Here is a 27,443-nt window from a genome sequence, read left to right on the forward strand (position 1 = left end):
CTTCCGCCAGGTTGCGTAGCAGCAGTGGGCGGGGTAAAGGATCCTTCTGAGACAGCGACGAGTGGTCGGAACCTTCTTTCCCCTCCTTCTCCTTCCCCTTCCCCTTCCCCTCCCGGGAAAGGCTGGGACCCGGCACCGGGGCTATCGTGTGGCCGCTGCGGCCTCAACTCCTGGCAGGCCCGGGTACGGAGAGCCCAGACTGCGTCCAGGGTGGTGCGTACTGCGCCTGCGCGAGTTTTCACCTAAACCAGGGTGTGGGAGGGGAAGGGGCGAAGTCCCAGGGGTATTGGTTCTAGATACTGGGGTTCCGGAGGAGGGGTGAAGTAAAGATGAAAAATGAAAGAAGAGGGCAGCCTTGGGAAGGAGTAGGGAGGTGAGAAGGGGGCTCTGGAGGTTGTGTTGCTGGGGGAGGTGCCCTGGAGTAGGGGAGTCTTATGTGAGGGAGGGGGTCTGAGCCAGCCGGAGGACTGGGAGGAGCGGACCCGGGGAGAACAGCGTGGTGTTTAAATGGGCAATGATTGACAGGCTTGGAGGGAAGGAAGGGAACGTTCGGGGGGCCAGCCTCAGCAGGGGCGGCGGAACTTGAACCTCCGCCCTCAAAGCGCAATAGCTTGGCTCCTCTCCCATGCCTTGTCTTTGGCAGCCTTGTGTCTTTCATTCCTTCCCAGCTCCTTTTCCTCTCCCAGTCTTCCGCGAAGGAATCTCACATTCCTTACATCTTTGCCCTTGGTTTGCAGCCTGGTCTTCATGCACGCTTCACGCAACCTCTTCACACACCATAAACCCTGCCCCAATTTAGGACGCAGGGATATTGAGGAGTGGGGAGCTGGGGGTTGAAGAAGAAGCTAGAAGCCAAGACGGGTGAAAGCTTTTTTTGCCTGAGGGATTGACAAATATCTTCCCCCATTAAGAAACATTTCATCTGACAGCAAATGAGGCTACTACTGAGGTCTCGATTTTTTGGAGAATGATCTATGCAAGTCTTATTCCTTCCTATACAATGGTTTTCCAGTCTGACAATAGGCTGATGGTGTTGCAGGCTGTTAGTCTTCCAGCAAGTAGGAATGGAGTGGACTAGTGAGGGAATATGAGTGATGCAAAAGTGTTATTACCCTATGTGTCCAGTTGACCCTGTGGCCTGGCCTAGTTCCCAGTAATTGAAAAGAAGGAACAAGTTTTTCCAAACATTTCCTCTAGCTCTCATTATAAATCTATTTTGCCATAATATTTCTACAAATAATACCTTACCTGAAGATAATAGTATTAAGTATACTTTCGAATTCTCATTTGATTTGTAGGACATTATATAAGGTAGTTAGGGCAGGTATCATTTTCTGTGCTTGGCAGTTCAGGAAACTGAAAACTACAGAAGGGTTAGATAGTTTATTCAAAGTTGTCCAGTTGGTTGCTCCATAACTAGGACCAGAATCCAAGTCTTCTGTCTTCTGTTGTCCACTCTGTTGAAAAACCTCATTTTGTTCTACCCAGTGGGGTATTGAAGTAAGATTGGTTTTCTGAGTGTGAGCAACTATTTGCTTTCTGAGTCTGGAACTTGTCACTTGAAGGAGGCTTGAGCATAGTACTGGTTCCTGGAAGCATTTCTCTTCTTTTTGGTACCAGGATTGAACTCAGGGGCACTCGAACACTGAGCCACATCCCCAGCCCTATTTTGTATTTTATTTAGAGACAGGGTCTCTACTGAGTTGCCTAGTGCCTCACTAAGTTGTTGAGGCTGGCTTTGAACTTGCAATCCTCCTGTTTTAGCATCTGAGCTGCTGGGATTACAGGCATGTACCATACACCTGGCATGGAAATACTTTTTTTTTTAAATATATTTTTTAGTTGGAGATGCACACAATACCTTTATTTTATTTGTTTATTTTTTTGTGGTGCTGGTGATTGAACCCGCTGCCTCTGGCATGCTAGGCAAGTGCTCTATCACTGAGCCAAAACCTCAGTTTTTTTTTTTTTTTTAGAGAGAGAGAATCTTTTAATATTTTATTTCTTAGTTTTCGGCAGACACAACATCTTTGTTTGTATGTGGTGCTGAGGATCGAACCCGGGCCACACGCATGCCAGACGGGCGCGCTACCGCTTGAGCCACATCCCCAGCCCGTTTTTTTTTTTTTTTTTTTTATGTTTATTTTTTAGTTGTAGGTTGACAACAGTACCTTTATTTATTTATTTTGTATGGTGCTAAGGATTGAACCCAGTGCCTCACACATGCTAGGCAAGCACTCTACCTCTGGGCCATAACCTCAGCCCTATGGAAGCATTTCTTGAGGTACAGATGCATTTTATTGGGAAGTGGGGATATCATCCAAATGGAAGAAATATGATACCCTTTTCTGTATTAAGGGTGGGAAAGGAAAGTAGAGAGAAATACTAACACCTCCCAACCCCAGCTGAACCACAGGCAAGAGAAAGTGTGTCTGGCATGGTACCTTCATTACTCTGATTAATTTAAAAATATGTGCTAAAGCTGGGCTTGGTGGAACACACATCTATAATCCCAGCAACTCAGAGGCTGAGGTAGGAGAATCACATGTGTGCGGCTAGCCTCAGCAACTTATTAAGGCCTTAAGCAATTTAGCAAGACTCTGTCTCAAAAAATAAAAAGATCTGAGGATGTGGCTCAATGGTAAAGTGTCTCTGGGTTCAGTCCCCTTTACAAAAAAAAAAAAAAAAAGAAAGAAAAGGAAGGAAGGAAGGAAAGAAGAGCAAAACACACTGTGGCTAATGAGCATGGAACATTATTGAACATATGTACCAGACTCAAGAGATGAAGTGGTGGGGCTGGGGTTGTGGCTTAGTGGTAAAGCATTTGCCTGGCATGTGTGAGGCATTGGGTTTGATCCTCAGGACAACATAAAAACAATAAATAAATAAAATAAAGGTATCCAACAACTAAAAAATATTTTTTAAAAAGAGATGAAGTGGACTTTGTATTATTATTTTTTTTTTTAATATTTATTTTTCAGTTTTCGGCGGACACAACATCTTTGTTTGTATGTGGTGCTGAGGATCGAACCCAGGCCGCACGCATGCCAGGCGAGCACGCTACCGCTTGAGCCACATCCCCAGCCCCAGTATTATGTTTTTTTAAATTTGTTTTTTGTGTTTTTCCTTTAAAGTATTATGTTTTAAAGTCATCATCCTATTTTATCCCAACACAGTCCTTAAATTATTAATAGACACATATTAGTGAGGAAATAAGTTTGAATAATTGTTATTCCCCTGAAAATAGTTGAGTAGATCTCATAATCACCTTTGAGTCTGGTCACCCTAATTTTACTGCTCTTCACCTTCTGAGTTGCCCACCCTGGAATAATTTCCTTACTGCCTATTTTATTTTATTTAAAGGCCAGTCCCTTCAAGAATATTTCCTGACTTAGGAAGTAGAATTGCACATGTACCAACATTTTTGAGCATCTCTGTCTGAAGTAGTATTTCCAATTAAAGGGTAGGACTAGAATTCTTTGAACATGAAATAAGTATGTGAAAACATTTAAAACATGAAAGCATCATACTGAATACATCTGGTATTATGACTCTCTGTATTATATAATCATGGACTTGGAATCATTCACATTACTTCTAGTTAGGTGTGCTGAATAAAATAATCCTTTTTCTTTTTTTTTTTTTTAAAGAAAGAGTGAGAGAGGGAGAGAGAGAATTTTAATATTTATTTTTAGTTCTCGGTGGACACAACATCTTTGTTTGTATGTGGTGCTGAGGATCGAACCCGCGTCACACGCATGCCAGGCGAGCGCGCCACCGCTTGAGCCACATTCCCAGCCCCAAGAATCCTTTTTCTTAATTTCTTTTTTTTTTTTTTTTAAATTTTTAGGTTTCAGTGGTCACAACATCTTTATTTTTATGTGGTGCTGAGGATTGAACCCAGCGCCTACGCATGTCAGGCGAGCGCGCTACCACTTGAGCTATATCCCCAGCCCCCTTTTTTTTTTTTTAATCACCAACTGTTCTTCTCTTTCTTGTCCTTTTCCTCTCTCCCAGTTATGTTTGAATCTATTGGACTATATGTTTAATTCCTTAGCTCATGAGCTCTACCTTGTACTGAAACCCGTAGTCCTTAAAGGAGTTGTCTCATTCTTCCCAACTAACTCTTGACCAGATCCAAGTCTATCCAGTCTCATGCCAATGGAGGTAGTTCCCCTGACTCACCTTTCTCTTCCTTGTTCCTATTAATAGAGTGCTCCTGATTGTGACATCTGATTGTGACATTACATTCATCCGTTGGTGATGGAGTTTGTCACTAGGAAGGAAGACTCAATTGGAGAATAGCCAACAAGATGGGTTACTTGGAGCATCTCCTGAGTGGTACTGAGTGGAGGCATCAGGGGGTTGGAGCCTTGTGAACAGGGAACCTGCCCCCCAACACTTGAAAGGTAAGGAGCCTTGATTTGAAATCCCATTCTAGGCTTCACCTCTTTTCTCTGCCAGTTGGGGTTCCTATTGCTCTTAAAAGCCTGATTCCTAGCTGGGTGCAGTGGCACACACCAGTGACTTGGCGGCTGAGGCAGGAGGATCATGAGTTCAAAGCCAGCCTCAGGGAAAGCAGGTCACTCAGTGAGACCCTGTCTCTAAATAAAACACAAAATAGGAAGATAGGGTTGGGGATGTGGCTCAGTGCTTGGGTGCCCCTGAGTTCAGTATCTGGTACCCCTCCTAAACAACAACAACAACAAAACAAACCTGATTTCTTAAAACTTCTTTCTATAGAACACTTTCTGTGATTTTTTTTTTTTTTTAAGTATTGGGATTGAACCAAGGGGTGCTTTACCACTGATCTTCATCCCTAGACCTTTTTATTTTTTATTTTGAGACAGGGTCTCACTAAGTTGTTAGGGCCTTGTTAAGTTGTTGAGGCTGTCCTCAAACTTGCAGTTCTCTTACATTAGCCTCCCAAGTTGCTGGAATTAACAGCATGAACCACTACTGTCATATTTCCTTGATTAGCCCACACCATCTTGTTTTTTTTTTTTTTTTTACATATATATATCTCATGTTATACATCATGTTTTAACAACTCAGTGAGACATATATATATATAAAATAGAGCTGGGGATGTGGCTCAGTGGTCAAGTGACCTGAATTCAATCCTCAGTACCCCCCCAAAAAAAGTGTAAGAAGGGGTATGATAAATCTCTTGCATATGATAAATCATTGCAAGAACAGTGGTGACCAAGAATGGAGAAATTCTGGTGTAATGCAGAGGAAGTAAGTAACATAGTCTGGTTTGATTCTAGCTTGCAAGATAGGAGACTCAGAATGCAGTTTTCTTTTTTTTTTTTTAAAGAGAGAGAGAGAGAGAGAATATTTTATTTTAATATTTATTTTTTAGTTTTTGGCGGACACAACATCTTTGTTTGTATGTGGTGCTGAGGATCGAACCCGGGGAGCACGCTACTGCTTGAACCACATCCCCAGCCCCTAGAATGCAGTTTTCAATTTGGATTAAGATGTTTATTTATTTATTTATTTATTTTAAAGAGAGAGTGAGAGAGGAGAGAGAGAGAGAATTTTTAATATTTTTTTTTTAGTTCTCGGCGGACACAACATCTTTGTTGGTATGTGGTGCTGAGGATCGAACCCAGGCCACACGCATGGCAGGCGAGCACGCTACCGCTTGAGCCACATCCCCAGCCCCGGATTAAGATGTTTAAATCAGCGACTGGCAAACTTTTATAAGCCTGAAAGAGATACCTCGGTGCTACTTCAAGTCACCTACCTGGTTTGAGTGAACTCTTCCAAGACTTTTTTTTTGGAGGAGGGGGGACTAGGAATTTAACCCAGGGATGCTTGACCACTGAGCTAAGTCCCCAGCCCTTCCTTTTTATCTTTTTATTTTGAGACAGGGTCTCATGAAGTTTCTTAAGAGCCTTGCTAAATTTCTGAACCTGCGATCTCATGCTTTAGACTCCCAAGGAGCTGAGATTACAGGTGTGTACCACTGTGCCCTGCTAGTTGTGACTCTTGAGGTTCTTGTGGTTGCCATTTTACTAGGCCTTTTGCTCCAGGGTGATAAGCAGCTGAGTTTTTCTGAGGCTTCCCTATTGGAATAATAACTGGACTGGCCTCTGGGCCAGCCAGTAGCTGTGTTGGAAGTTTCAGAGATTTGAAGGAATAGTCAAATGAGCCTAACCTATCAGATTTACACTGTGCCTAGGGACAGGACAAAGCCAAATCAGAGAACTGACTTTCAAGATTGTGTATACCCATATCAACATTTGTTTCTCATAGGTGAGGAATAGGGAATACCCTAACCAGATTAGAAATGTGAATTTCCCATTAATTCTCTTTTTTTCTTTTTAAAATTTTAGGCATCATCTATTGACTTTTTAAATACACCTTTATTTATTTATTTACTTATTTATTTTATATGTGATGTTGAGGATCAAACCCAGTGCTTCACACATACTGGGCAAGCACACAAGCACTCTACCACTGTAATTGCAGCCCTTCTCATTAGTTTTTTTTTTTTTGGTACTGGGGATTAAACCCAGAGACACTCAACAACCATGGAGCCACATCCCCAGCCCTATTTTGTATTTTATTTAGAGATAGGGTCTTACTAAGTTGCTTAGGGTCTCACCTAGCTGCTGAGGCTGGCATTGAACTTGTGGTCCTCCTGTTCAGCCTCCCAAGCTGCTGGGATTACAGGTGTGTACCACTGTGCCTGGTTTCCATTAACTCTTTGTTTTTGAAGGGGGTACCAGGGGTTGAACTCAGGGACACTTGACCACTGAGCCACATCCCTACCCCTATTTTGTATTTTATTAGAGACAGAGTCTCAGTTCTTAGTGCCTTGTTAAATTGCTGAGGCTGGCTTTGAACTCGTGATCCTCCTGCCTCCACCTCCCAAGCTGCTGGGATTACATGTGTGTACCACTGCACCTGGCCCATTAATTTTTTTTTTTAATTTTATTTTTTTTTTAAGTTTTCTTTTTAGAGAGAGAGAGAGAGAATTTTAATATTTATTTTTCTAGTTTTCGGCGGACACAACATCTTTGTTTGTATGTGGTGCTGAGGATCGAACCTGGGCCGCACGCATGCCAGGCGAGCGCGCTACCGCTTGAGCCACAGCCCTTTTTTTTTTTTTCTAAAGAGAGAGAGAGAGAGAGAGCTTTTCAATATTTATTTTTTAGTTTTCGGCAGACACACATCTTTATTTTTATGTGGTGCTGAGGATCGAACCCAGCGCTGTGCACATGCCAGGCGAGCACACTACCGCTTGAGCCACATCCCCAGCCCCTGGCCCATTAATTCTTAATGCTACACCTCAGAAAGGGTACAGGTACAGGAAGAAGGATAAAGTAGGAAAATCTCCAGACAACTAAGTGTAGGGATATGGTCAGATTTAAAAACAACTGTGACTAGCATCTCTACAGAGTTATCTAAACCCTGACTTTATATGGGAACCTTTTAATTCTTAATACTTGGCTGATGGCTTTCTACCCACTTTCTCTATCTGTGCACCAATTGAGGGAAGTTTTTTGCTATTTTTTGGAGGAATGTGGGATCTTCTGAAACCAAATTCATATAATTTTCAGTACTTGATTTCTTTAAGACATTATCATTAACATTGATTTAAAATGACAGTAATGAAGCACAATACAAACTCTAGGCCTGTTTTCTACATTGCCTCAGGAAAGAAAAGAAAAAAAGGTAATATTAATTTTCACAACTTGCTAAGGATAACTTATTGTTTTAAAACTCAAATTTTGCATAAATGTACAACCTAGATCTAAAATATACTCCCAGCAAGCTGGGCATGGTGGTGCATGCCTGTAATCCCAGCGGCTGAAGAGGCTGAGGCAGGAGGATTGCAAGTTTGAGAGACCAGCCTCAGCAACTTAGTGAGGCCTTAAATAATTTAGTAAGACTTTGTCTCAAAATAAAATATAAAAAAGGGCTGGGGGGCTGTGATGTAGCTCATTTTGTACAGTGCTTACCTCATATGCACAAGGCCCTGAGCACCCAGCATCACACACACACAAAAAAAAGAGCTGGGGATGTGGCTCAGTGGTTAAGCAATCCTGGGTTCAATCCCTGATACCAAAAAGGAAAAAAAAAAAAAGGCTCCAGCATCTAGATTTTAAAAAATATTTACCTATATGACTTTTCCTTTTTAAATTTGTTTTTATAAAAATGGGCCATTGTACGCATACTGTTTTGGCAACTTGCATTTTTCTTTCTTTTTCTTTTTTTTAAATTTTTTTTTAGTTGTAGTTGGACACAATATCTTTATTTATTTATTTTTAAGTGGTGCTGAGGATCGAACCCAGGGCCTCACATGTGCTAGGTGAGCACTCTATTGCTGAGCCACAATCCCAGCCCCCCCTTTTTAAAAAATATTTATATTTTAGTTGTAATTGGACACAATACCTTTATTGACACAATACCTTTATTTTATTATTTATTTTTATGTGGTGCTGAGGGTTGAACCCAGGGTCTCTCATATGCTAGGCGAGCATTCTACCGCTCAGCCATAACTCCAGCCCCAACTTGCATTTTTCATTTGGGGAGGCAAGTAAGTATAATGGTTAAAAGGCTTGATTCTGAGGGCCTGGACTGTGGCTTAATAGTGCACTTGCCTGGCATGTGTGAGGCACTGGGTTCAATTCTCAGCACTACATGTAAATAAATAAAAAAAAGGTCTATCAACAACTAAAAAAAAAAAAAAAAAAAAAACAGGCTTCATTCTGAGCCAGTCCACCTGGTTTGAATCTGGCTTTACACCAGTTAGCTGTATGATTTTGGATAGGCTTTTTAACCTTTGCACCTGTGTTACTCATCTGTAAAATGTGAATAATGATAGTATTGACCTCATGGAGTTGTTATAAGGATTAGATGAGCTAATATTCCAAAAATGCTTAAAATAGTGCCAAACACATAGTAATGTTCAATAATTGTTGTCTTCTTTATTGTTTAATAGTATATATAAAACATGATCATTCCAAGTTTGATCTTTTGCACTATAAAAATAACAATAAAAAAATCATTGTAGAAGAAGTAAGAAAAACTAAAAGCAAAACTGAGAATGAAATTAAAAGTATTAACAATGTATACTTAAAAATGGCTTTTATAATAGATATCCTTTGAGATGTTTTCAAATATAGATGTGGCCAGGCATGGTGGTACATGCCTGCAGTCCCAGCAACTCAGGAGGCTGAGGCAAAAGGATCACAAGTTCAAGGCCAGCCTCAGCAATTTAGTGAGAATCTGTCTCAAATAAAAAAGTGTTGGGGATGTAGTTTAGTGTTAAAATGCTCCTGGGTTCAGTCCCTTGTTACTAGCCCCTACAAAAAAAAAGGAAATATAAATGTGTATACACAGCATATAAATATATATACATTTTTAAAATTTTTATTTTTTATTTTCTAATTAGTTGTATATAACATTATAATGCATTTTGACATAATGTACACAAATGGAGCACAACTTCTCATTCCTCTGGCTATACATGGTGCCAAGTTACTCCAGTAGTGTAATCGTACATGTATATAGGGTAATAATGTCTGTCTCATTCTATTGTCCTTCCCATCCCCACAGCCCCACCTCTCCATTCTTTCCCCTGTACACAAACCAAAGTTCCCTATCCACCGCTCACCCCACTATGGATCAGCATCTCCTTATCCGAGAAAACATTCAGCCTTTGGTTTTTTGGGATTGCCTTATTTCACTTAGCATGATATTCTCTAGTTCCATCCATTTACCTGCGAACGCCATAATTTCATTCTTCTTTAAAGCTAAGTAATATTCATTATGTATATGTACCACATTTTCTTTATTCATTCATCTGTTGAAAGGCATCTAGGTTGGTCCCACAGTTTAGCTACTGTGAATTGAATTGAGTAAACATTGATGTGGCTGTTGTCATTGTAGTATGCTGATTTTAAGTCCTTTGGGTATAAACCAAGGAGTGGGATAGCTGGGTCAAATTGTGGTTCCATTCCAAGTTTTCTGAAGTATCTCCATACTGCTTTCCATAGTGATTGCAACAATTTGCAGTCCCACCAGCAATGTATGAAGGTACCTTGTTCTCTACATCCTCGCCAATACTTATTGTTGCTTGTATTCTTGATAATTGCCATTCTGACTGGAATGAGAATGAATATATTTTTGTTTTTAAACAAAAATAGAACTATGGCATATAAGATATCTGTAAATAATTATATAAACAATAAATGTTAAGTAAATGTTACTGATGAGAAATAATTATGTCAAGTCATATGAATGCTACATGGTATTCAATTTTATGGATTTAAGAAATTCTCACTATTTATGATATTTCTGATATTTTGCTACTATACACAACGCTTAAATAGACAACTAGATTCATTTCTTTTTGTACCCTTGGGTAATTACTTCCTTAGGATAAGTTTCTCTAGGTAGAATTGTTAGATAGAAGAGTGTATACTTAGGGCTGGGGATGTGGCTCAAGCAGTAGCGCGCTCGCCTGGCATGTGTGCGGCCTGGGTTCGATCCTCAGCACCACATACCAGAAGAGTGTATACTTTTTAGTATATTTACCAAGTTTATGTCATAATTCAGTTGTATCAACCTTTTCTTGCAAGAGTACATTTTTTCTAGGCCTTGCTATAGTATGTAATATCTTAACATGTGTGTATTTTATATGCCACACATGACATATATAGCACATGACACATGAAGTAAATATTTTCTATACATTCTTTCACAACTTAATATAATTATAGATATATTTGAATTGTGAATACTACACAAACAAATATTTCCAAGGGTACAGAGAAATAGAAAAATTAAAATTCCCCTCTTATCTCTATGCCTTAGTCCCTGCTTCTTAGCAGCAAACACTGTTAGCAATTTCCTGTGTATCCTCTGGAGAGTTCCAAACACATATAAGCATGTGCACACATATATATTGGGTTTTTTTTTGCACACATGGAGGCATACTTTACATGTGTTATTTTGCAGTGACCTCATAACTGTGATATGTATCATCTGCAGGTTTTTATCTAGTGCATTAAAGGCACTAATTATTATTGTTACTGGTTATTTTTTAAAGAGAGAGTGAGAGAGGAGAGAGAGAGAGAGAGAGAGAATTTTTAATATTTATTTTTTTTTTAGTTCTCGGTGGACACAATATCTTTGTTGGTATGTGGTGCTGAGGATCGAACCCGGGCCGCACGCATACCAGGCGAGCACGCTACCGCTTGAGCCACATCCCCAGCCCCTGTTACTGGTTTTGATACTGGGGTCTTTATCACTGAGCTACATTTGCAGCCTTTTTTTTTTTTTTTATACTGGGGATTGAACCCAGGGCATTTAACCACTAAGCCACGTTCTTATCCCTTTTTTATTTTGAGACAGGGTCTTGCTAAGCTCTTAGGGTCTTGATAAATTGCTGGTGTTGGCTTTGACCTCAAGATCCTCCTGCCTCAGCCTCCCAACTTGCTGGGATTACAGGTGTGTGCCACCTTGTCTGGTTAAAAGCGCAAATGATTTTTTTTTTTCTGATTAATTTTTTTGTTTGTGTGTTTTTGGCACTGTGGATTGAACTGAGGGCCTTTTGCAACTTGCATGCTAGGCAAGCACTCTACCACTGAGCTACATCCCTAGTTCCTCTTTGACTTTTATGAGCCCCTTTTCTCCAGGATTTTCTTCTACTTTTTTTTTTTTTTTTTTCCCAGTATCAGAGATTGAACTCAGGGGCACTCAAGTACTGAGCCACATCCCCAGCCACTGGGATTACAGACACCACCACTGCACCTAGCCCCCCCCCCCAAATTTAAATATGTATATATACAGCAAACTATAAAATACATGTAAAATGTTAGTATTTGGAGATCTGGATGAAGGGGATATGGAAATTCTTTGTACTGTTCTTAATACTTCTCTGTAAATCTGAAATCAACAAAATAAAGTTAAACATTGACAATAGGGATATAGCTCAAAGGTAGAGTACTTGCCTAGCAAGTGTGAGGCCCTGGGTTCAATCCCCAGCACCATACAAAAAAGTTAAAATATATAAATTTAGCCTAGTACAGTGGCACACAACTATAATCCCAGCAATTTGGGAGGCTCAGATAGGAAGATTACAAGGTAGAGGCCAGCTTCAGCAATTTAATGAGACCCTGTCTTCCTATAAGGAAGAAAAAGGGCTGGGGATGTAGTTTAGTGGTAAAGAACTTCTGGGTTCAATCCCTAGTACCCATCCCAAATGGTGGGGGGTGTCGATTGTGCTTTAGGCAAGGCAGAATCCAGGACTTTACTGAATATAATGAAAATTATGAATATGATTTCTTACTTTATATCAACCTCTTTTTTTTTTTTTTTTTTTTGTGGTACTGAGCATTCAACCAAGGGCCTGCTAGATAAGTTCTGTACCTTTGAGCTATGTCACCAGCCCTTCATTCTTATAAGCAAGCTAATGGCAGAGATGGTCCCCAGCTACTCTGGGTGGTTCATCCTGTCAACTGTGACCCCAAGGAAGGGCTTTCTTGATAGTACCAGTAAAGGTTCTTGGCAACAGTCTCACTGTCTTGGTTTGGGCCACATGTCCATTGGAACCATGGTATGATTCCTAAAAGAAAATTGTAGTGTTATTTAAGAAAACAGGATACTAGGGGCTGGGGTTGTGGCTCAGTGGTAGAGCGCTCTCCTTGCACGTGTTCAGCACCACATAAAAATAAATAAAAAAATAAAGATATTGTGTCCATGCATAACTAAACAAACAAACAAAACAGGATACTAGATAGGCAAAATAAATAGGAGTTCATTGTATCATCGTTACTGTGAAGCTACCAGTTAAAGCAACATTTAAACTGGGCATAGTGGGGCATGCCTGTAATTTGTAGTTTGAGGCAGGAGGATCACAAATTTGAGGCCAGTCTGGGTGATTTAGCCAAGACCCTGTCTCAGAATGAAAAGAGAAAGATCTGAGATATAGTTTAGCATTAAAGAACTCTGGATTTAATCCCTAGTACCAGACGGAAACAAATCAAAACAAAACAAAAAACACCAAACACTTTATTGATTTGTTTTACGTAAGTAATTGGGCTTCAGTACTACATTGAATATAGAAAGGGACATGAATTCCTACTTTAAAGGAACTTTTAATCAAGTGTAGGTTGAGCATCCCTTATCCAAAATGCTTGGGACCCAAATTTCTGGATTTTGGATTTAATTGGATTTTGGAATGTTTTCATGTGTACAATGAAACATCTTGGGGATGGGACCAAGTCTAAACATGAAATTTGTTTTTATTTTATATACATATATCCCAAACCTAACATCTTTTCTGCCCCCTGTACTGGGGTTTGAACCCAGGGGTGCTGGACCACTAAGCTACATCCCCCGCTCTTTTGATTTTGAGACAGGTTCTCCATAAGTTGCTCAACCTGTCCTTGAACTTCCAATCTTCCTAGCTCAGCTTCCTGAGTTGCTGAGATTACAGGTATATACCACCATGATTGGCATAGCTCATTATATATATCTTTAGTGTAACTGTGTTTTGATTGTGACCTATCACATGGGATCAGGTATGGAATTTTCCATTTGTAGTACTCAAAAAGTTTTGGATTTTGGAGCATTTAAGATTGCAAGTTAGGCTGAGGATGTGGCTCAAGCGGTAGTGCACTTGCCTGGCATGCATGCGGCATGCGGCCCAGGTTCAATCCTCAACACCACATACAAATAAAGATGTTGTGTCCGCCGAAAAACTAAAAAATAAATATTAAAATTTCTCTCTTTCTCTCTCCTCTATCTCTCTCTCTGTTAAAAAAAAAAAAAAAGATTGCAAGTTATGGCAGCTCAACAATTTAGGCTTAGGAAGGTTTTGTAGCTGTCCCTGTGCTATACAGCTAATTTGTAAGAGTAAGCATGTGAATCCAATTCATTTTGACTTAACACAGTGCTGTACTTGTGCTCGTACTTGACCTTTCAAGGCCTCTATCCACTTTATCCCTCTTCCTTTTTTTTTCGCCCTGGTGCTGGAAATTGAACCCAGGACCTCGCTCATGCTAGGCAAGTACTCTATCACAGAGCTGTACCCCAGCCCTTAAATTAAATTTCTTATGTCAGCTTTTATTTTTTTCCCCTGAATTACTGGTACTTATTAGACTCTTAATAAATATTTGTTGGATAAATGAATTAATCTTGGCAATGAGTTCATTTTCACCACATTGTGGTAGACTTTCTGAACTGGCCTCTTTTTTCTCTGTTGTTTCTTCCAGGATCTGGGTTTCAGTGATGAGACATGGGGTATGATGTAACCCGTTTCCAGGGGGATGTTGACGAAGATCTTATCTGCCCTATTTGCAGTGGAGTCTTGGAGGAGCCAGTACAGGTGAGTTGGCTGCATGGTGGGTTTAGTAGGGCAAGAGGTAGCAGTGGAACTAGTAGAAAATGTTCATGAGGAATGGAATCCATGGGGAAGTCACTATGTTTTACTTCCCCTCCTCAACCTTAATAGAGGTTTGGTACAGAGGAGCAGTGGTGGCTCTAAGAATAATAGGGCCTTCCAGAGACTGTCCAGATATGGGTGCCATAGATCCCCTGCTTCAGATTTTCTTATAAGGTTGCTCTAAGATATTTCTGCTGTAAAATAGTCAGTAGCTTGTTTTTTCTTCTTTTTTACTTTTATGATTCTAAGGATCAAATTCAGCATATGCTAGGCAAGTGCTCCACCATTGATCTACAATCCCCAGCCTTTACTTTATTTTAGGCAGGGTCTCCTTAAGTTGCTGAGGCTGGCCTTGAATTTAGGATCCTTCTACTTAAGCCTCTTGAGTAGTTGAGATCACTGAGGCAATGTGTGCTTTTGTTACCCAACTGTTTGTTTCTTCTGGCAGTGGCTTCGTAACTGCCTCTTGTCTGCAGGAACTGTGACTAGATTCCTCTTCCTTTCCATGCTTGACCTTCTGGACTCCTGATAAGTTCTCTCTGAATTTTGATGATGTAGTGTTCCTGATAATCAGCTAGTCTCTCTGTAGACCTCTTTTATTAACACATAGGAAGTGGGAACTACATTTACTGATGGTTTCTTCCAGGGATCTATTAAATAGATCAACTTTTGTACAGCCATGCATTCTGCAATTTGACATGAAAGCTGTTGGCATCAGTAGGTTATTTTTTTGCTAGCCTTGCCCAACCAGAGTCACTCATACCTTCTTAGGGCAAGTTTGAGAAGAAGCTTAGTATTACCAGTTAAATATGAGTAAGGTGATTCCTTAACTGTTGCATTCATGGGACATCATCCTACATGATCCTTATTACCCTCATTCTGTAAATACCAATTAATCCTCTGCCACTCCCAGCCAACTAGAGGTAATCCCATTTTCCAAACAAGGACACCAGTCAGTGAGGTCTCATATTTACTGCTTAAATAACTCCCAGGGACTCCCCCTTGAACCTTTGAGTTGATTATTTTTCTCCAGTTTCCAATCATCCAAAGAAGCACATATGGTTGAGCTGAATAAAATTTAGACTACATTCCAAAAGCAGCCCTCCATTGACTATCCCCTTTTTAGGTCTTTGCAGCCTACTGCTATTAGAGACATATTGGATAGGTGTGGAGTGAGCTATCCTTATGATGTCCAGAGATCATGGGGTGTGTCAGGTTCCCTTCCCTCTCTGACAGGGCCTTGTCTGTTTTCTGTTGGTGTCGTTTGAAACAAGACACTTATAAAGAGGTGAGTGTTAGTTAGAAACCATCTATTCACCTCTAAGATTTACCTTCTAAGGAGCAGGGGAGGCAACCTTTGTGATACTAGGCATATTTCCAAGGGTGAAGGCCCCTGCTAAGGATGTTAATGCCATGCCATAGTTTGTTTGTTTTTGTAGTACTGAAGATTGAAACCAGGTATGCTTTCCTACTGAGCTATATCCTCCATCCTTTAATTTTTTTTTTTATTTTCAGCCAGGGTCTCTCAAAGTTGCCTAGGTTGGTCTGTAGCTGTGATCCTCCTGCATCAGCCTCCTGAGTCACTAGAATTACAGGCGTATGCCACTGCACGCAGCTGTTTGGTGTTTTGTTTTGTTTTATTGCTAGAACCCAGGGCCTTGTACATGCTAAGCATACTCCCACCACTGAGCTATACTCCCAGCTCTTTTTTTTTTTTTAATGTTTTTTTAGGGGCTGGGGTTGTGGCTCATCAGTAGAGCACTCACCTAGCCCACGCAAAAGGTGCTGGGTTTGATCCTCAGCACCATATAATAATAAAATAAATTTTTTTAAAAAATTTTTTTATATCTAATGTTTTTTTTTTAAAGAGAGAGAGAATTTTAATATTTATTTTTTAGTTTTCGGCGGACACAACATGGTATGTGGTGCTGAGGACTGAACCTGGGCCGCACGCATGCCAGGCGAGCGCGCTACCGCTTGAGCCACATCCCCACCCCATAAAATAAATTTTTTGAAAAAGGTATTATATCCAACTACAACTAAAACAAAATATTTTAATTGATTTTTCAAATAAATGATAGTGGAAAACAACTCTATACAAAAGGTTGCTCAATTCTTGTTATACATAGCACAATTTTTCATATCTCTGGTTGTATATAAAGTATGTTCACACCAGTTTGTGTCTTCATACTTTGGATAATGATAGCCATCACATTCTGTTGCTATCCACATCACTTGCTAACCAAAATAAAATATTTAAAAAAATTTTTTTATTTGTAGATGGACACAATATCTTTGTTTTATTTATTTTTATGTGGTGCTGAGGGTTGAATCCAGTGCCTCACATGTATGAGGCAAGTGCTTTACCACTGAGCTACAACCCCAGCCCCCAGCTCTTTATTTATTTTTGGAATAGGTATTACATTTATATGGTTAAGAAATCAAAATAGTGGGTTGGGGATATAGCTCAGTTGATAAGAGTGCTTGCCTCGCAAGTACAAGGCCCTGGGTTCAATCCCTTTAATCCTGGGCACCACAAAAAAAAAAAAAAGAAAAGAAAGAAAAATAGTATAAAAAGATGGCTGGGCATGGTGGCACACACTTATAATTTCAGCAATTCTAGAGGCTGAAGCAGGAGGATTCCAAATTTGAAACCAGCCTCAGCAACTTAGTGAGGCACTAAGTGGCTTATCAAGACCCTATCTCAAAATAAAACAAAAGGGCTGGGGATATAGCTCAGTTGGTAGAGTGCTTGCCTCACATGCATAGGCCCCAGCACCATACATACAAAAAAAGGGACGGGGATGTGACTCAGTGGTTAATCACTCCTGATTAATCCCTGGTACCCAAAAAAAAAAAAAAAAAAAATAGTGAGAATTCTCACTTCTGTCCTTGTCCCTGTCTACCTATTTTTATTAATTTATTTGGGGCCTGGGGATGTGGCTCAAGCAGTAGCGTGCTCGCCTGGCATGCGTGCGGCCCTGGTTCAATCCTCAGCACCACATACCAACAAAGATGTTGTATCCGCTGAAAACTAAAAAATAAATAAATAAATATTAAAATTCTCTCTCAAAAAAAAAAAAAAATCTTATTTGGTATCCCTCCAGTGAGTATTTAGATAGATGTGTGTGGGGAGTATACAACTCTATAAAAGGTTGCTCATTCTGTACACTTCTGTAGCAATGGTGGGTTTGAATTAGGATAATCATTGAAGAGGTGAGAGTTGCAATTCACAATAGCCAAATTATGGAATCAATCAAGATGCCCATCAGTAGATGAGTGAATCAGGAAATATATATATCAAGTATATATACACAGTGGAGTTTTAGCCATAAAGAAGATGGAAATAATAGTATTTGCTGGTAAATGGAGAACATCATGCTAAGTGAAATAAGCCAGAGTCAGAAAATCAAGGTTTGAATATTTTCTGTCATATGTGGTAGATAAAGCAAAGTAAGAGAAAGAAGGCAGTGGGAGTTGGGGATCAGATGTCATAAATCTTTTATCAGAGCTGGGGATGTGGCTCAAGCTGTTGCGCGCTCGCCTGGCATGCGTGTGGCCCAGGTTCGATCCTCAGCACCTCATACAAACAAAGATGTTGTGTCCGTCGAGAACTGAAAAATAAATATTAAAAGAATTCTCTCTCTCTTTAAAAATAGATAAATAAATAAATAAATCTTTTATCAGAGGAGTAGAAGATGAATAAGAGGGAGCAAGGAAGGATGGAAAAAGGGAGGAAATATGGAAAACCCCTAACAAAATCATGTTATGTGTATATATAAATATATCAAAGGGAATTTCAGCGTAATGTATATGTAGAAAGTACCTATCAAAAATAAATAAATAAAGGAGCAAAAGGAAGACCAGTAAAGTAGAGGAGCGGGGGAGACGGGGAAAGGGAGGAGGAGAGGAAAATGGGGGAATGGGAATTGAAATCAAGTTCCTTGCATGTATGATTTTATCAAAATGAACCCAACTATTATGTATAACTATGATGCTCTAAAAAAGAAAAAAGAAAAAAAAAAGAGAAGGCTGGGAATATAGCTCAGTTGCCTGAGTGCTTGCGTTGCACTCACAAGGCCCTGGGTTTAATTCCTAGCACTACAAAAAATAAGTAAATAAATAAATAAAAAAGAGTTGATAGTTAAACCAAGACCTGAATGATAAGGGGCTTTCATGTTGCGATCTGCAGGAAGGCATTAATTTTAAACAGAGTAGCAGTAAAAGAAAGTTTCTAGGGGCTGGGGTTGTGGTTCAGCAGCAGAGCACTCACCTTGCACATGCGAGACCCTGGGTTTGATCCTCAGCACCACACAAAAATAAATAGATAAAATAAAGGTATTGTGTCCATTTACAACTAAAAAAAATATAAATATTAAGAAAAATAAAAAGAAAGGTTCTAGCTGGATGTGATGAAACATGCCTGTAATCCCAGGGATTTAGGAGGTTGTGGCAAGAGGATCACAAGTTTGAGGCCAGCTTGAGCAATTTACCAAGACCCCATCAAAATAAAAAATAAAAATACGGACTGGGGATGTAACTTAGTAGTAAAGCGCCCCTGGGTTCAATCTCTAGTGTGTCTGTGTCTGCCTGTCTCTCTCTTCCTTTTCCCCTCCCTGTCTCCTCCTTCCTTCCCTTGCTCTCCACTCTCATACATGTGCACATACACAAAGTTCTGGGGCAGAAATGAGCTGGTATGGTCAAGGAACAGAGAGAAAGCCAAAATGGCCTGAACATTGCTGGGAATATGACATAAGGTGAGAGTCAGAGACAGAGGCCCAGATTAGGCAGAGTTTTATAGGTCCTAAGTAGGAGTTTAGATTTATTTTAAGTACAGTGGGAAACCGTGGAAAGAAATTTATTGTTGTTGTTGTGCTGAGGATCAAACCTAGAGGCTCATGTGTGCTAGGCAAGTGCTCTATTGTGGAGCCTCCAATGTAAATATTTTTTGGGGAGGATACTTGACCACTGAGCCACATCCCTAGCCCTATTTTGTATTTTATTTAGAGATAGGTTCTTGCTGAGTTGCTTAGGGCCTTACTGAGTTGCGAGGCTAGCTTTGAACTTGAGATCCTCCTGCCTCAGCCTCCCGTGCCACTGGATTACAGGCATGCACCACCATGCCCAGTCCCATTGTAAATTTTTAAGCATGGGAATGATATGGTTTGGTTTGCATTTTAATTTTTAATTTTGGTTACTGGGGATTGAATTCGGGGCACTTGACCACTGAGCCACATCCCCAGCCCTATTCTGTATTATATTTCAAGATAGGATCTCACTGAGTTGCTTACCTCTTCATTTTGCTGAGGGTGGCTTTGAACTCAAGATCCTACTGCCTCAGCCTCCCGAGGATTACAAGCATGTGCCACCACAGTTGGGGTTTTGCATTTTTAAATGCTTTTTCTGGCTGTTAAATGCAGAATGGATTATAAAGGGAAGAGGGTAACCAGGTTCAGTGTTTACCTGTAAATATCAGTTACTGGGAGGGCTAAGGTGGGAGAGTTGCAAGTTCAAGGCTTGGTTGGGCAGCACAGTGAGACTTATCTCAAAATAAATTAATTAAAAGTCTTTTGGGGGAGGGCCAAGTTTGGAGTAGGAAATCCAGTTAGAAGATATTCAGTAATTTATAGAAAACTAAGGCCCTGTTGAGGAGTTTAAGTGTGTCTATTGGGACTCATGGCAACTCCTAAGGTCAGCCTTCTTATATAAAATAACAACTTGGATCTATGTAGAGAGGTTTCTTACTTCTCAACAGGAGTCCCAGGCATTTCTTGTTCTGCTCTCTTATACTGATCCTCTACCAGTAAATCTTTTCTCCCTCTTCTCCAGATCTGTGATCTGAATCATCCTTCAAGATTCATATCAGGGGCTGGGGATGTGGCTCAAGCGGTAGCGCGCTTGCCTGGCATGCGTGCGGCCCGGGTTCAATCCTCAGCACCACATACAAAGATGTTGTGTCCGCCAAAAACTAAAAAAAATAAATATTAAAAAAAAAAAAAGATTCATATCAAATTTTGGCTTCTCCATAAATAATCTGCTATGATTGACCTAGTCTGGAAAGATCTCACCCTCCTCTGGTCTTTATTTATTTGCCAATTATTATATGTGCAATCCAGTCGACAATAATTGTCTTATGTCATCTCCTATTGTCCTGGAATGTTATTTATATCTCTTATTGTTATATAACTTTTTACTTGTTTGTCTTGTCTCACAACCTGTTTGGTTTTTTATTTTTTTATTTTTTGGAACCAGGGAATGAACCCAGCAGTGCTTAACCCTTGAGCCACATCCCAATCCCTTTTTTTTGTTTTATTTTGAGATAGGATCTCACTAAATTGCTGATGCTTTTGCCTTAGCCTCCCAAGTATCTGGGATCACAGGCGTGCACCACTACACCTATTGAGCAGTTTGTATATTTTTTTTTGTACGAAGGATTGATCTCAGGGGCACTCCACCACTGAGCCACATCCCCAGCCCTATTTTGTATTTTATTTAGAGACAGGGTCTCACTGAGTTGCTAAGCACCTTGCTTTTGCCGAGGCTGGCTTTGAACTCGAGATTACAGGCGTGCACCACTGCATCCGACTCCCATTTGTATTCTTGAGCACAGGAAATATATCTTAAGCCTGATCCCAAAATGCCTTGCCCATAGTAGATCTATAATTTGCTGTGACCCTAGGGACCTTTGGTTCTAGAAGCTTTTCAAAGGCTCAATTGTTTTTGTAGTTATATCCAGGTTCTTAGCTCCTGCTAATTTCCTTGTGTCCCTCTTCCTTTGTTTTCTCTTCTTAGGCACCTCACTGTGAGCATGCTTTCTGCAACGCCTGTATCACCCAGTGGTTCTCTCAGCAGCAGACCTGTCCAGTGGACCGTAGCGTTGTGACAGTTGCCCACCTGCGCCCAGTACCTCGGATCATGCGGAACATGTTGTCAAAGCTGCAGATTGCCTGTGACAACGCTGTGTTTGGCTGTAGTGCTGTTGTCCGTCTTGACAACCTCATGTCTCACCTCAGTGACTGTGAGCACAACCCAAAGCGGCCTGTGACCTGTGAACAGGGCTGCGGGTGAGATTCCTTCCCCTCTGCCCTACACTGATAAAGGGTTCTCATTTTTGTTCCTGAATCTGGATGCCCTGCCCACTTGCTAAGGAGGTTTTCTGTGTATGTAGGCACAGACATACCTGACCTTCTCAGTTCTCTGCCCCAAATCTCACTTTCTTCTTCTTCTTCTTCTTCTTTTTTTTTTTTAAAGAGGGAGAGAGAGAATTTTTTTTAATATTTATTTTTTAGTTCTCGGCGGACACAACATCTTTCTTTGTATGTGGTGCTGAGGATCAAACCCGGGTCGCACGCATGCCAGGCGAGCACACTACCGCTTGAGCCACATCCCCAGCCCAAATCTCACTTTCTTGCTGCTTTCTAAGTATGATCTTTTTGTTTTTGTTTTAATAAGAGGACAGCAATTCAGCAATCTAGGTGATAACACTAAAAATTGATTTACTTTGTTTTTCCCTTTTAGGCTCATAATGCTTTCTATTCGTCAGGCTGACTGCTGTAATTTCCAGGCTTCTCTCTTCTGCCCTATTTTTTCTTTTTTTGAGGTAGAAATATTTGATTAAATGCTGATAGCAGGGGTAGTGAATCTAGGATTTCTCAGAATAAATAAGTGCACAGGCAGAATCTATAGGAGAAAAAAAACATATGATTGATAAAACACTCTTGTCTTTTCTTGTCCTGGCTTTTACCTTTCTTGCTTCCCTGTACTCGGTTTTAACAGGGTGGTTTAGCAATGTACCTAGAAATCCCCCTCTCAGATTAGGAGGGCCATACTAAGTAGGAGTGGCTATGAAAGGCACAAGAAAATAATAAAAAAAGAAAAGGAAAAAAATCCCCATAGTACTATATCTTAAAGGATGAAAGAAATTCAGATAAAGTAGAGCAAAGGGGAAGGAAGAAGTCTGGGGGAAGAAGGTTAATGGAATAAACAAAGGAAGGCCTGAAATGAATGTTAGATATCTGGGATAGGAGATATCCCACTCATCAGTTTTCTGCCACTGAATAGGCCATTTGCCTACATGACCCATTGAAAGGGCCTGTTCTGCTCTTTCTCTACTTTGGACTGCAGCCTGGAGATGCCCAAAGATGAGCTGCCAAACCACAACTGCATTAAGCACCTGCGCTCCGTGGTACAGCAGCAGCAGACACGTATTGCAGAGCTGGAGAAGACGTCAGCTGAACATAAACACCAGCTGGCGGAACAGGTAGGGCTCAGAGAACATGGGGTAGAACATTTGCCTCATATTCAAATAACTGCATGCCTATGGGTTACAGACACCACTGTGAACACTTGGATTTGTGGTTGTGCTTGTGAGCCCTGGTGAGTGGGTATTTGACTTCCCTTCATCCCTTCATGTCATTTATTCACCTAACATTTATCAAATGCCTTCTCTGTAAAGGCACTTTGCTAAGCATTGGGAAGACAGCTGGAAATGAGATAGTCCTATTCTTGTTTTCCTGAAGCTAACAGTCTCATGTTTCTCAGATCTTTCAGTTGCCTTGGTTCTCAGATCTTGTCTGCCTAAACTATCATCCCTGGTTCTCCTTCCCTCCAACAGAAGCGAGACATCCAGCTGTTAAAGGCATACATGCGTGCAATCCGCAGTGTCAACCCCAACCTTCAGAACCTGGAGGAGACGATTGAATACAACGAGATCCTAGAGTGAGTGTCACTCAGGATATGGAGTCAGACTCCACGTCCTGGCACCAAAGCCTGAAAGGAGGAATAACAGGGGAGTGGCAGAGGAGGGCAATAAGAAAGCTGGGCTAGGGCCACTGCTTCTCAGATTTGGGTGAAGGACAAAGGCAGAGGAGAAGAGGATAACCCTCAATTCCAGGACAGGATCTCTTACTCATTTGGGTGGATGGACAGGGAATCCTGCCCAAGGATGCAGTTTTTCCAGAACTAGGTGAGTACCACCAAGAACAAAGCCCTGTTTTAAAAGCTGTGGAGTCATAAGAGGGCCAAAAAGAAATAGAAGATATTGTCCCTGTCTTCAGGTAGCTTACAACCCAGAGAAGAAGAGGGAGAGTACAAATCCAGGAAAGTGATCTAAAATGCCGCAAAAACAAGTGAAGTCTAAGATCCCTTTCAGTTCTGGAGTGCTATACAGTTCATAGACTAAATGTAAGTGTGAATTGATATATATAGGGCAATAGTGCCTAGCGGGGACACAGTATAGAGGAATCAATAAACATTTGTTGAGCACCTACTGCGTGCTAGGCACTATATGTGCTAAGCATTTAGGATTTCAAAGAAAATTCAAGGATAGTGTAGACTCATGGAATTTAATTGGTGAATAACTTGTGGTGACTTGGATGTGATCATCTAGGGAAAGATTTGGGGTTTCTGAGCCAGTACTGGAAGAGAAGGAAGAGTAGAGGCTAGCTAACTGCAGAGTGGGTGGTCATTCCTCTTAAGAAAAAAAGCCAAAGTAGAGAAAGGTAATGAGCTGAAATGACCACCACCAACCCCTTCCACACAGGTGGGTGAACTCCCTGCAGCCGGCTAGAGTGACCCGCTGGGGAGGGATGATCTCGACCCCAGATGCTGTGCTCCAGGCTGTAATCAAGCGCTCCCTGGTGGAGAGTGGCTGCCCTGCCTCTATTGTCAACGAGCTGATTGAAAATGCCCACGAACGCAGCTGGCCCCAGGGTCTGGCCACACTAGAGACAAGACAGATGAACCGGCGCTACTATGAGAACTACGTGGCCAAGCGCATCCCTGGCAAGCAGGCTGTTGTTGTGATGGCCTGTGAAAATCAGCATATGGGTGATGACATGGTGCAGGAGCCAGGGCTTGTCATGATATTTGCTCATGGCGTGGAGGAGATATAGGAGAGTTCGACCAGCTATGAGGAAGAGATGGAAATCGGGAAAACCCCATCACTCCAGCAGCTGGGCCTTGAGTCGTCCTCCCCACTCTCCTTAATGCCTCGGCTTACACTTGAGCCACACATCTCCCTGCTGTTCTGGCACTGAAGGGCCCTGGAGCACTTTGCTCAGCCTTTCAGGGGAGAAACCCAGATTCCTGCCTTTTGCCATATTTCTTCTCCTAAAATGTCTGTTAATTCTCAGCATGGGTGGGAAAGTCCCCACCTATGTATTTTCCTGCCTAGGGTCCCTGGTTCCAGGTATTTTCAGAAAGCACAAAGAGATTTATTTTCCCTAGAGGATCAGGCTGGAATGAGGAATTGCTAATCATCCCTGTACTCTAAAACCAGGGAATCAGAGCAGGCTGGCCTGTTGATTCTAAGCAGCATTTATAGGGCAGCTCTGAGGAACAGACATCTAGAAGAAAAGGTAAGGGTGGATCCAAAACCCTAGAAGTAAATAAGCCAGTAATTGGCCGTCACTGATAGCCCTTAGGGGAAGACTGGACCTCTGTGCCAAGCACATCCCTGTTCAGCCCACCTTAAAGGTGCAGGCTCCTGCTGGGTCTGCAGGTGCACAGGTTGGAGTGCTGGAAATTTCCAGATGAGCTCTGTTTTCCACTTTTTCATAATTAGGGAATGACAGGGTTTGGGGTAAGGGTTTGACTGTTGAGGTTCATATGCTCAGCAAGAAGCTGCTCTCTGGCTTTTGCTGAAGTCAGGTAGATACTGCCTCTTGTGTCATGCCCATAATAGTTCCATACACCCCTCTCTAGACCTGTGATTGTAGTTAGTTATTTTGATAAATTTCCTTTGGCTGTTGTTTGTTTATATTTCACAAATCACATCTGTCCCCCTCCCCCCCTTTTTTTAAAAAAGAATGGCCTGGTTATGACTATCCCACTTGCTAGTCCAGCCACATTGTTGGCAATTTAATTTATTTACTTTTTTTTTTTTAAGAAAGGAAAAAAGAAAAAATATCAACAAAACTTAAAAACTTTTCTTTTGTTGTTCGTATTGTGGGGGTTCTGGATAGGGTGGGACAGGGAGGAGTCTGTTTTATATTTTTCCTTTTCAGCACAACCTTTGGCTTTAACATAGGAAGAGCCAAGGGAGTCCTTGACTGAATTTATACCTGCTCTGACACTTCATAACCTATCTGAGATGAGGAGTTATTCCTCTACTCCCATGATGGATGTGACACACAACATCAATGCCTGTGCCCCTGAAGAAATTTGCTTCCAGCCCTTTAGGGTCTTATTGTAAAACCCTGGATTTAGAATATTAATTTTGAAGGCATCCATCTGCTGGGTGCAATGAAACACATCTATAGTCTTAGCTACTTAAAAAACTAAGGAAAGAGGATGTCAAGTTCATGGCCAGCCTCTGCAACTTAGCAAGACCCTGTCTCAAAATTAAAAAAAAAAAAAAAAAAAAAAAAAAAATATATATATATATATATATAAAAGGGTTGGAGATTTGGCTCAGTGGTAGAATACCCTGGGTTCAGTCTCTAGTACCAAGAAAAAAATGGGGGGGGGTGGCGGTGTGCATCTCCTTCTCAAGTTTCCCTGGAACTGTATAGCTGGGTTCTAAGCCTCACCAGGCAAGGGGTAAGAATTATCTTGTGTCTCCAAGAACAGGCTGTGCTTTGCCTCACCCTTGTCCACTTAAGGATTTCAACTTCATTTTATGCTACCTGAGGCATTCCTTGATCCCTCTGATTAGTGACTGACAGAATAAGTGAAGGGGAAGGTAGTAGGTGTGATTATTTTAATATGAAATATGTGGGAGTGGGGTTTGAGAAAAATCAAAGGGCTTCTCTCCACCATATAACAGCTTCTCTTTTTGGAATTTTATTCCAGGCCAACTTGCTATTGGTCTGGATAGTCAAGTCATGGCATCACTTCAGTTGGGGAGGAGGGATACAGCTTGAGGGGAGTAGGGAACCAGCCATATTCTAGCTCTAGGACATGGTGCTCAGGAATTTGCAGACACTGCTATAATTATTAGTCTGGTTACATTTCCTTTTGCCCCTTCCTTCCTTACCAAGGTTCACAGTCTCCTGTCCTTAACCCTCAGGTGGAGCTGGAAAGCTCAGTTGAGGCTTCCCTACCTACCCTTTGCACTAGTGTCTCTGCAGGTTGCTGGTTGTGTTGTACATGCTCTTCCATTGTGTTGACTGCACTAATAATAAACCTTTCACTCAATCCTCTAAATTCTTAATTCACCATTACTTGGTAAAGTTTCTCATCTGTTTGACTTTTTTTCCACTCTTAATTACCCTTCTCCTTGCTTTGTAAACCTTACCTTTACCTTAGGTCTGACCTTTGTTTTGGAAGCTATCTATCTAGGAATAGTGCGTACTCTACATCTGCTTCGCTCTGTGTGCTCTCCTGCATCCTCCCCCTCCTCTTATTCTGTATCAGCCAAAGTTCTCTCCAGTGATCTGAACTGTGTTCTTTCTAAGATGTGCCTTTACCCTAAATTCCATGTCTTCTCTGTGTTGCTAGGCTTGGGGTTACTTTTTGTAGAAGGTGCACACCTTTTCCCCCTATCCCACAAGCACCTTTGCTTTGAAATCTGGAATTTCATTGCAGGCAGAGAGGCCTCCACTCCCTGATACCTCCTAACCAAGAAAATAAATGTGAGGAAGGGAACCTGAAGCAACTATACCTGCTGTGGTCATCAAACAGATAGTCTTTTTCTAAGCATTTTCTGGCACCACCTTCTCCACATCATGAGAAGGAACTCCCCACACAATTATATTTTAAGTTTGTTGAGCATTTGTCATGCAGCGAATGTAAGTCTAATAATATTCTAGAAACTGGTGAGTTGGAGGGAAAAGGCATTCCTGCACTGAGTCAATACTTTGATATATATAAGGTATGATTAGAACATAATGATGGGCACATCACAACATAGAGCTTAAGAGCAATATTTCTACCCAAGTAATACTACTAGTCCTGTTTTCCCCGAAATTCCTCCAAAATTACTTTGAGAACCTGCTATTCATTCTTTGGAATGTTATGAATGGTACCATATCTTCTTCCTTTGGGGTAGAACTGTTTTTGGAAATATATTCATTGAATGTCTATCCTGCAA

At 41.0% G+C, this 27,443-nt stretch overlaps 1 protein-coding gene, 1 long non-coding RNA gene and 1 other non-coding gene across 8 annotated transcripts in view; 2 read left to right on the top strand and 1 right to left on the bottom strand.

Annotated features, from left to right (window-relative positions):
- On the top strand, positions 1 to 26,557 carry Rnf41 (ring finger protein 41). Of its 6 annotated transcripts, XM_040280474.2 has the most exons (8): positions 1 to 213; positions 4,213 to 4,409; positions 14,015 to 14,031; positions 14,241 to 14,353; positions 21,203 to 21,474; positions 22,535 to 22,670; positions 23,025 to 23,128; positions 23,952 to 26,557. In XM_040280474.2, the coding sequence occupies exons 4-8, from the start codon at positions 14,264 to 14,266 to the stop codon at positions 24,301 to 24,303; spliced, it is 954 nt and encodes a 317-aa protein (XP_040136408.1). In that variant the 5' UTR covers positions 1 to 213; positions 4,213 to 4,409; positions 14,015 to 14,031; positions 14,241 to 14,263; the 3' UTR covers positions 24,304 to 26,557. The 6 variants fall into 6 exon arrangements, with proteins under 6 accessions (XP_040136408.1, XP_005335683.1, XP_013218549.1 ...); XM_005335626.5 differs by lacking the exon at positions 14,015 to 14,031 and having other exon boundaries at positions 23,952 to 25,338; XM_013363095.4 differs by lacking the exon at positions 14,015 to 14,031 and having other exon boundaries at positions 1 to 183; positions 23,952 to 25,338.
- The window catches only part of LOC120888293 (uncharacterized), a 19,450-nt gene continuing 9,753 nt past the window's right edge, over positions 17,747 to 27,443 (bottom strand). Inside the window, exon 3 of the long non-coding RNA XR_005731805.2 lies at positions 17,747 to 18,024. This is a non-coding gene — a long non-coding RNA (uncharacterized LOC120888293). The remainder of the gene's footprint in view (positions 18,025 to 27,443) is intronic.
- Positions 22,139 to 22,276, top strand: LOC120888788 (small Cajal body-specific RNA 11). The gene has a single exon (XR_005732474.1).

This window comes from Ictidomys tridecemlineatus, chromosome 6 (assembly GCF_052094955.1).
Source record: "Ictidomys tridecemlineatus isolate mIctTri1 chromosome 6, mIctTri1.hap1, whole genome shotgun sequence".
NCBI lineage: Eukaryota > Metazoa > Chordata > Mammalia > Rodentia > Sciuridae > Ictidomys > Ictidomys tridecemlineatus.